Source organism: Ornithorhynchus anatinus, chromosome X4 (assembly GCF_004115215.2).
Source record: "Ornithorhynchus anatinus isolate Pmale09 chromosome X4, mOrnAna1.pri.v4, whole genome shotgun sequence".
In the NCBI taxonomy this organism is placed as follows: Eukaryota; Metazoa; Chordata; class Mammalia; order Monotremata; family Ornithorhynchidae; genus Ornithorhynchus; species Ornithorhynchus anatinus.
Genome location: NC_041752.1, coordinates 7,566,349 through 7,576,057, shown reverse-complemented (window position 1 = coordinate 7,576,057; position 9,709 = coordinate 7,566,349). Strand labels below are relative to the sequence as shown.

At 43.8% G+C, this 9,709-nt stretch overlaps 1 protein-coding gene across 1 annotated transcript; it reads left to right on the top strand.

The window, feature by feature from the left end:
* Positions 1–8,534: 8,534 nt before the first annotated feature.
* On the top strand, positions 8,535–9,464 carry LOC114807784 (vomeronasal type-1 receptor 3-like). The gene has a single exon (XM_029054152.1). It carries the CDS (start codon positions 8,535–8,537, stop codon positions 9,462–9,464), a length of 930 nt encoding a protein of 309 aa, XP_028909985.1.
* Positions 9,465–9,709: the final 245 nt, after the last annotated feature.

Here is a 9,709-nt window from a genome sequence, read left to right as displayed (position 1 = left end):
TCACTGTTATTCATGGGGTCACAGAACAGTCACTTGTAAAGTGGTTGCAGCGAGCAGGAGTGAATCCATTTTTAACACATAGGCCCCTATTACCAGTTACAGCATGGAGTTGTTCCAGCTCACCTCACCATTAAAAAAAATAAAATCTTTGTTGACCTTTCTAGTATCAATGAGGTAGTGTTGTCTGAGAGAGGCTCCAAGTTGGTTTTCAACCCAACTCACCACCTCATTCAGTACTTCCCTTCATTCTTTTTAACACCACTTTTACCTTCACTCCTCACTCTGTCTACATCATCCAGGAATAACATTCATCCTGAGATGCTATTAGTTTTCCTAGGATGCAGTTCATCACTACCAGCTATGTCAGAAACCACAAGGCATCCTTCCAAAGTCAGTTGAGTAATTGGGTTTCTTAACAGAGGTTGAGCAATGCGGGGTTAATTCCCATGTGATACAGATCCTGGTTCTAATGACTGGAGTCTGTGTTCCAGGATCCATGGAGATGAAAAACCATCCCCAATACCCTTGGATCCTTATAACTTAAGTAATTCCCTATGAACAATCCTTTTTCTTTATTAGAATGTCTTTCAGGCAGCATCATTGGTTTGGATCAGTAAACTGGCTAAAAGCTTAGTGGAGGAAGATGACAATGATGATGGGGCCTCCCACTGAAAATGATAGCTGAGTTTCATACACTAACAAGTGAGAAATTGTTTGAGGGAATCATATATAGTATTGTACAATACTGCATATTGTATATTGTAAACTGGATGACAGTTTACAAAGCATCACCTTTTCTCTTTGATCCCTCATCTAGAATGCAAGCTTTTTGTGGGCAGGGAATGTATATATCACTTCCGTTGTATTGTATTCTCTTAAGCACTTTTTATCATTATTATTATTGCTTAATCAAGTGTTCTGCAAAGACCTTCTGCAGAGAAACCTCTGATTTTTGTATCCCATCCAATTTTCTCAAGTCATCTTGTCCCATTTAATCTCCATACCCAAACTATCTTCCTTTGACGACCAGATCGGCTCCCTTAACACCAGCCTCTCTTCTGAACTCAACTCATTCACTCCTCTATCCCTTCATCGATCTCGTACCACTAGCCAATAGCCCTAGATGACCTCTACAGGCTGCTTCCTTTGCACCTGTGCATGAGCCAGAGAGAGCTGCTGGCAGAAATCCAGATATCAGGCTCACCTTGTTGCCTCAAGTTCATTCTTGCCTTTTTTAACTCTGCCCTCTTTTCTGGCTGGCAACATTATTTCTCCATCCTTATTAACTCCTTTGCCTTCACCAGTTGTTTCAGATATTTAAGTCCCTCCTCAAACCCTCTATTCCCCTATCTCTCCCATCTCTTGCCCCTAATGATCTGGCTGCATGCTTTATTAAGAACACTGAAACCATCAGGTGTGATTTCCTTAAAATCTCCTCTGTTCCTCTCCAGTTCCTTTCTCCTCCTGCCCTTCCTTTATCTCTCCCATCTTTCCCAGGAGTATCTAAAAGAGATGAGTTCCTGCCTTCTCTCAAAATCCAACCCCCAACCTGTGCATTCAACTCCATCCCTTCCGATCTTATCAAACCACTTGCCCCCTGCCTTATTCCTTCCCTAACTGCCATCTTCAACTATTTCATTCATTCATTCTTTCAATTGTATTCGTTAAGCACTTACTGTGTGCAGAGCACTGTACTAACTGATTTGGAAAGTACAATATAATAATGAACATTGATATTCCCTGCCCACAGTGAGCTCACACCTTAGAGGAAAATAGACAGACATCAATCCAATGTAATGAAATTACAGATATATACATAAATTCTGTGGAGCAGTGGGGAGTATGTCAGGGTGACAAAGAAGGGAGTGGAAGATGAGGAAAGTGGGGCTTAGTCTGGGAAAGCCTCTTGGAGGAGATGTGGCTTCGATAAGACTTTGAAGAAGGGGGAGTAATTGTCTGTCAGATTTGAGGAAAGAGGCAGACATAGACCAGGGATTGGAGGTGAGATAAGCAAGATGAGGGCACAGTGAGAAAGTTAGCACTAGAGGAGTGAAATATGTGGGCTGGGTCATAGAAGGAGGAGAAGCGAGATGAGTAGAAGAAGAGAAGAGAGGTAAGGTAGGAGGGGGCAAAGTGATGGAATGCTTTAAAGCTAATGGTGAGGAGTTTTTGTCTGATACGGAGGGGAAGGGCAAACACTGGAGATTTTTGAGGAGGTGGGTGACATGTCCTGAACGTTTTTATAGAAAGATGATCTAGGCAGCGGGGTAAAGTATGGACTGGAGTGGGGTTTTTTCCCCACTGTTTTCAAACATGCTTATGTCTCCTCTATCCTAAAAAAAACCTTCCTTGACCCCACATATCCCTCCAATTATCGCCCCTTCTCCCTCCTACCGTTCCTCTCCAAACTCTTTGAGCGAGTTGTCTACACCTGCTATCTCCACTTCCTCTCCTCCATTTCCCTCCTTGACCTTGTTTACTCTGTCTTCTACCCCTTCATTCCACAGCAAGTGCCCTCCTTGCCTAATTGAATGGCCTCTACTCTATCTTTATTCTCCTAAATGTCTCAGCAACCTTTGACACCGTCGGCCACTATTATCCAACCTTGGTTTCAGTGATACTGTCCTCTCCTGGTTCTCCTCCTATCTCTCTGGCCACTCTCAATCTCTTTTGCAGGCTCCTTCCCTGCCTCCCACTCTCTAACTGTGGGGGTCGCTCAAGGTTCAGTTCTGTGTCTCCTTCTATTCCTCATCTACATCTACTCCTTTGGAGAACTCTTTCTTGGCTTCAAATACCATCTCTATGCAGATAATTTCCAAATCTATATCCGCAGCCCAGATCTCTCTCCTTCTTTGCAGACTCACAGTTCCCCCTGCATTCAGGACTTCTCTACTTGGATGTCCCATTGACGGCTCAAACCTTATCCAAACCAGAACTCCTTGTCTTCCAACCCAAACCCTGTCCTCCCTCTGATTTTCCCATTATTGTAGACAGCACCACCTTGCTCCCTGTCTCACAAGGCCCTTGGCATTATCCTCAACTCATCTCTCTCTCATAAGAGGAGGCTGGCATGGTGGGGAGGCTGGCATGGTGGGGTGGGGGCAGGGAAGAGGAAGAGGGCTCTCTGGATGCACCAGGACACCCTGGACCAACCTCTCAGAGCTTGTTTGGCCAGTGACTTGTGGTCAGTGCCTTATGGACAGGTATTGTTTCACTGGATGAGTCAGAGATGCCCAGGCCCTATGACTTTTGCTTTTCCAAAAGAGGAAATATCCCACAGAGATATTTCAAGCACTCCCCTGACTCCCACAGAGACCTCCCAAAGCCTTCAGAGCTCTTCAAGACCCCTCAGAGGTCCTCAGAGCCCCTGAGGGTCCCTAAAGTTCCTCAAGGCCCCTCAAATCCCCTCAGGCCTTCCCTACAGGGCCCTTATATCTCCTAAGAGCTCTTCAGAGCACCTCCTATTACCCCTAAGGACCTCTCATATACTGTCAGCCCCACAGACCCCTCAGTGCTCTCCAGAGCACATCCTAAGACACCTCAGGACTCTTCAGTGCACCCCAGTCCCCTCAGAGCTCTTCGGAGCATCCCTATTAGACCTATTAGGACTCCTTGAGCTCTTCCCGAGACCCATCAGAGAAACAGCATGGCCTAGAGAAACAGTTTTGCCTACTAGAAAGAGCATGGGCCCGGGAGTCAGAAGACCTGGGTTCTAATCCTGTCTCTGCCGATTGCTTGCTGTGGGACTTTGAAAAAATCACTTAACTTCTCTGTTCCTCAACTCTTTCTGCAACTGTAAAATGGGGATTCAGTACCCCCTCTCCCTCCCACTTAAGACACTGAGCTCTCATGTCAGACAGGGACAGTGTCTGACCTAATTAACTTGTATCCACCCCAGTGCTTAAAACCATGTTTGGCAAATAGTAAGGACTTAATAAGTATGATAAAACAAACAAACAATCATGCAATCCACCTATTCAATCTGTCACCAAATCCAAGCTTTCCTTTCATCCAAACTGCTACACATTAATCCAATCAATGATCCTATCTCCCCTTGATCACTGCATTAGCCTCCTTGCTGACCTTGCTTCCAATCTCTCTCCATTCCAGCCCATTTATCACTCTGCTGCACAGGTCATTTTCTACAAAAATATCCAATCCATATTTCCCCACTCCTCAAGAACTTCCAGTACTGCCCATCCACCTCTGCATCCAATATAAACTCCTTACCGCTGGCTTTAAAGCACTCAGTCACCTTGCCTCCTCTTTCCTTACCTCTCTGATTTACTACTACAACCCAGCCCACACACTTCACTGCTCTAATGTCAACGTGCATGTCATACTTAGATCTCATCTCCCTCACTGCCATCTTCGATTCCACATCCTGCCTCTGGCTTTGGACACCCTCCTTCTTCATATTCAACAGATGATTTTTCTCCCCACCTTCCCCAACTAGGCCCTCATTTCCTCTTCTCCCACTCCTTTTTGCATCACCTATGCACTTGGATTTGCACCTTTTATTCACCTGTCCCTCAATCTCACTGCACTAATGTACATATCCATAATTCATTCATTTATATCAATATTGGTCTCCCTCAGTAGACTGTAAGCTCACTATGAGTGGAACTGTGCTCTATACTCAATAAGCACTCAATAAATATAAATGATGGATTGCTCAGTAAATATCATTGATTGATTAATTGCTAGTCATGTTCCCTCTATGATATTTGTTTGGAAATTCTTATGTGTCAAGCAATGTATTAAATGCTATGTAGGACCCATGATCATCAGGTTGGACATAGTTCCTGTCAATCAATGGTATTTACTGAGTGCTTATTGGGTGCAAAACATACTACTAAATGTTTCAGAGGGTACAAATTAAAAAGTGGGGAAATATGTCCTGTGCCATCTGGAAGATGCTTATAGTCCATACTGGGAGGGAGATAGAAAAATGAATTTCAGATAGGGGCAACAGAAAGGCATAGAGATATATACAAAATGTTGTGGAACTGGGCATAGGGAGAATATCAGGTTCTTAAGGGGCCACAGATCCAAGTGCATAGGCAACAGGGAAAGGGAGTGAAAATAAGTAAAATGAGGATTTACACAGAAAAGGCCTTTTGGAAAAGATGTGATTTAAAGAGGACAGTGAAGGTGGAGAGATTAGTGTTTTATTGGCTATGAAAAGGGGAAGAAGCTCCATTCCGGAGGGACCACATGGGCAAGGGGTTGGTGGTCAGACAGACAAGATTGAGATAATGTGAGTAGGTTAGTTTTAGAGAAGCAATTGTGTGGGTTGTATTATAGTAAGAGATTAGCAAGGAGAGAGCTGATTGAGTGCTTTAAATAACGATAATAATAATGATGATAATAATGTTGGTATTTGTTAAGCTCTTACTATGTGCAGAGCACTGTTCTAAGTGCTGGGGTAGACACAGGGGAATCAGGTTGTTCCACGTGGGGCTCACAGTCTTAATCCCCATTTTACAGATGAGGTAACTGAGGCACAGAGAAGTCAAGTGACTTGCCCACAGTCACACAGCTGACAAGTGGCAGAGCCAGGATTCGGACCCATGACCTCTGACTCCAAAGCCTGTGCTCTTCTGAGCCATGCTACTTCTCAGCTTGATAAAGCAGATGATAAGGAGTTTCTGTTTGATGCGGAAGTGGATATGACCCCCTTCCCTGCCCCACAGCACTTGTGTATATTTGTGCATATTTATTATTCTATTTATTTTATCAAGGATGTGCATATATCTATAATTCTACTTATCTATTTTGAGGCTATTGATGCCTGTCTACTTGCTTTGTTTTGTTGTCTGTCTTCCCCTTCTAGACTGTGAGCCCATTGTTGGGTAGGGATTGTCTATTTGTTGCCAAATTGTACATTCCAAGAGCTTAGTACAGTGCTCTGCACAAAGTAAGCACTCAATAAATACGATTGAATGAATGAATGAATTCAATCGTATTTATTGAGTCTTTATTGTGTGCAGAACACTGTACTAAGCACTTGGAAAAACGCAGTACAAAAATTATGTCCCAAGGTGACTCTGCAGTACTGACCATCTTAAGGTCAAATGCTATCTCGTGACCTCCTGAGCCAGCAGGCGGAACTCGGAAGTGAGGGTGGGATACCACCCCACTACCAAAACTGCCAGATTGACAGCCCAAACTGGGAATACAGCAGGTGACCCTCAATAAATCGGATTGAATGAATGAATGAATGAATGAATGAATGTGCAACCACTGGAAGTTTTTGAGGAGTGGGGAGATGTGGACTGAATGGCTTTTCAGAAAAATGATGTGAGCAACAGAGTATGGACTGGAAGTATGAATTGAACAGGGAAGAGACAGGAGGCAGGGAGTCCAGCGAGGAGGCAGATGCAGCAGTCAAGGTGTGATAGGTTAAGTGTTTGCAACAGCACAAAGCAGTATGTATGGGGAGGAAAGGGTGGATTCTAGAGATGTTATAAAAGCAGAACTGACAGATCGAGTGACAGAGTATATATGCGGCTTGAATGAAAGGCATGAGTCAAGGATAATTCAAAATTTATAGGCTTATGACATGGAATATTGTCAGAGAAGATTGATGAGAAAGTCAGCTGGAAAACAAAAGTTGTTTTGGATATTTTATGTATGAGGTGCCATCAGGACATCCAGGTAGAGGTGTCCTGAAGGCATGAGGAAATGCAAGACTGCAGAAAAGGGGAGAGGGGGGATCGGGAGAGATAGATTTGGCAATCATATGCATGGAGATGGTGGTGGAAACCTTGGGATTGAATGAGTTATCCAAGGGAGAAGGTATATATGAATTATAGAATATGACCCAGAAATGAGCCTTGAAGGATTCCCATAGTTAGAGTGTTGTAGACAGAAGAGAAATCCGTGAAAGAAACTGAGAAAAAGTGATCATAGAGCTAGAAGGAGAAGAGGAAATGACAGGGTCAGTGAATCCAAAGTTAAATAATATTTCCAGGAGAATGGGGTGGTCCATAGTGTCAAAAGCAGCTGAGAGATTAAGGATGATTGACTTGAGTAGAGGTCATTTGATTTGGCAAGAAGCAGATCATAGGTGACCTTAGAGAGGGCGGTTTCCATGGAGTGAAGGGGGCAAAAGCCAGATTGCAGAGGGTCTAGGAGAGATTTGGAGAAGAAGAAGTGGAAGGAGTGGGTAAATAACTCTGTTGGGGAAGTATAGAGAGGAATGGCAGGATGGATGGGGTTATTACCTGAGAGAGCTTTGGGTTCAAAAGAGGGTTTGAGGGGGATAATGGTTACATGGGCATATTTGGGAGCCATGGGAAAGGAGACAAGGGAAATGAGTGGTTGAAAATGGCAGAAGGGAAAAGAAGGGAACAAGTGTTTTAATAAGGTGCAAAGTGATGGGGGTCTGAGGCAGAGGTGGAGGGAATAGATTGTAAGAGAAGCTGGAGTGCTCCTCTTTAGAAACTTGCTGTGAAGGATCATGGGACTGGAGAAGTGCAGGGGAGATTTTAGGGAGGTCTTGCCTGATGGTTTCAATTTTATCCACTAAATAGGTAGCAAGGTATTTAGAAGCAAAAGGTTGGGGAGATGGGAGGACATAGTATTTGAGGAGGGAGTGCCAAGCCTGAAACAGCTGGCTTAGGTAATAGGCATAGGAGTCCATAAGGGTGAAATATAATAGTTGAGCAGGGGAGAGGGCAGAGTTAAAGCCTGATGTCTGGAATGTGGCAAGCAGCATTCGACTGCTCATGCGCAAGAGTGAAGAACACGTACTAGGGAGGCGATCCAGGGCTATGGTACTGTAGTATGATATTAATGGAGGGACAGGGGAGTGAGAGATTAGAGTTCATTGGAGAATGGGGTGTTGAGGGCATGGATTTGTGCACCAAAGAAAAGGTAAAATGATAATGATGATTATGGTGATGGTGATAATGAAGAAATACTTTGATCATAAGATAAATTGCTGTGGAAATGGGCAGACTGTAAGCTTATTGTGGGAAGGGAATGTTTCTGTTTATTGTGTATTGTACTTTCCAAGCACTTAGTACAATGCTCTGCACACAGTAAGCACTCAGTAAAAGTGGCTGAATGAATAAATGGTGCCAAATCCTGACTGTAGTAGGAAAAAAGGAATGCCTGTTGTTTTTTTTCTTTAATCTATTTTACTTCCAACTATGGTCAGGGAAATCCTAACACTAAACCCAATACTATTCAAGAAACATAAAATTAAGATTTATAAGCACCATGTCACTTGACCTCTCCTCAGACCCAGAGTTCAGCCTATAAAAACCGAGATTCCCAAACTAATGCTTTCCAGTCTTTTCCAATACAAATGGGAGAAAATGATAGTCATGATGCAAGATAGATAAGCTGCAGATAGAATATGAGAATGCGTATGCTTTCTTTTTTCACCGGTCAAAGCCATTTGCTTTCTCTCAATGAATATTCTCTCTCTCTCTCTCTCTCTCTCTCTCCTTTTGTGTCTCTCTTCCCCCTCCCAGGTTTCTCTGCAAGAAGCTTCCCTAGGTTTAAATTAAAAATTCAAGAGAATGAACGCCATTGACATCTCCTTTGGGATTGTGTTTCTGTTACAGATCACCCTTGGAATCATAGGGAATGTATTTCTTCTCCTGCACTATACCCATATGATCTCCTCTAGCACCAGGTTCAGCTCCTCAGACTTGATCCTCATCCACCTGGCCTTGGCCAACACCATCATTCTTTTTACCTTTGGGATCTCAGAGGCCATGTCAGCCTGGGGACAGAGAAATTTCATGAATGATGTTGGCTGTAAAATCCTCAATTATCTGTATCGAGTGGCCCGGGGCCTGGCTATCTGCACCACCTGCCTCCTGAGCATCTTCCAAGCCATCACCATCAGTCCTGGAACCTCCCCATGGGCAAGAGTCAAAACCAAATTACCCCAGTGTATTCTCCCATGCTGTGTCCTCTCCTGGATGCTCAATATGTTAATAGAGTTTGATACATTAATGAACATGACAGGCCCCCAAAACAGCAGTCATGCTCAAGTCATGTTGGATCTGAAATATTGCACTAAAGTCAGTTTAGGTGCAGAAATCAACTTGATAATTGTAGTTCTGTTTTCTCTCCGGGATCTGTTCTTTGTGGGATTCATGAGTTTGGCCAGTGGTTACATGGTGTTTGTCCTGTTTAGGCACCATAAGCAAGTCCAGCACCTTCATGGACCCAGTCTCACCCACAGAGAAATGCCTGAGGTCCGAGCAGTTAAGAGAGTCATTGCCCTGGTGACCCTCTATGTGCTCCTTTATGGGCGACAGACAGTCATGCTAAGCATCTTAATAAACATGAAAGAAAAGTCTCCTCTGCTCCTGAAATGCCATGTGGTACTTGGATTCACATTCTCAGCTATGAGTCCATTCTTGATGATTCACAGTGACAGGAGGATGAGAACATTCTGGAAGAAGAAATCTCCTGCCTCCAACATGGATACTCCATAGGATCTTAGGGAAGCCTCCTGTCCCATCACTTAGTGACACTCAGAAAAATGCCTGAAACCCTGATTTCAATCAATCAATCAATCAGTGGTATTTATTAGACACTCACTATGTGGGAAGCAGTGTGGCTCATTGGAAAGAGCACGGGCTTGAGAGTCAGAGGTCATGGGTTCTAATCCCAGCTCTGCCACTTGTCAGCTGTGTGACTTTGGGCAAGTCACTTAACTTCTCTGTGCCTCAGTTACCTC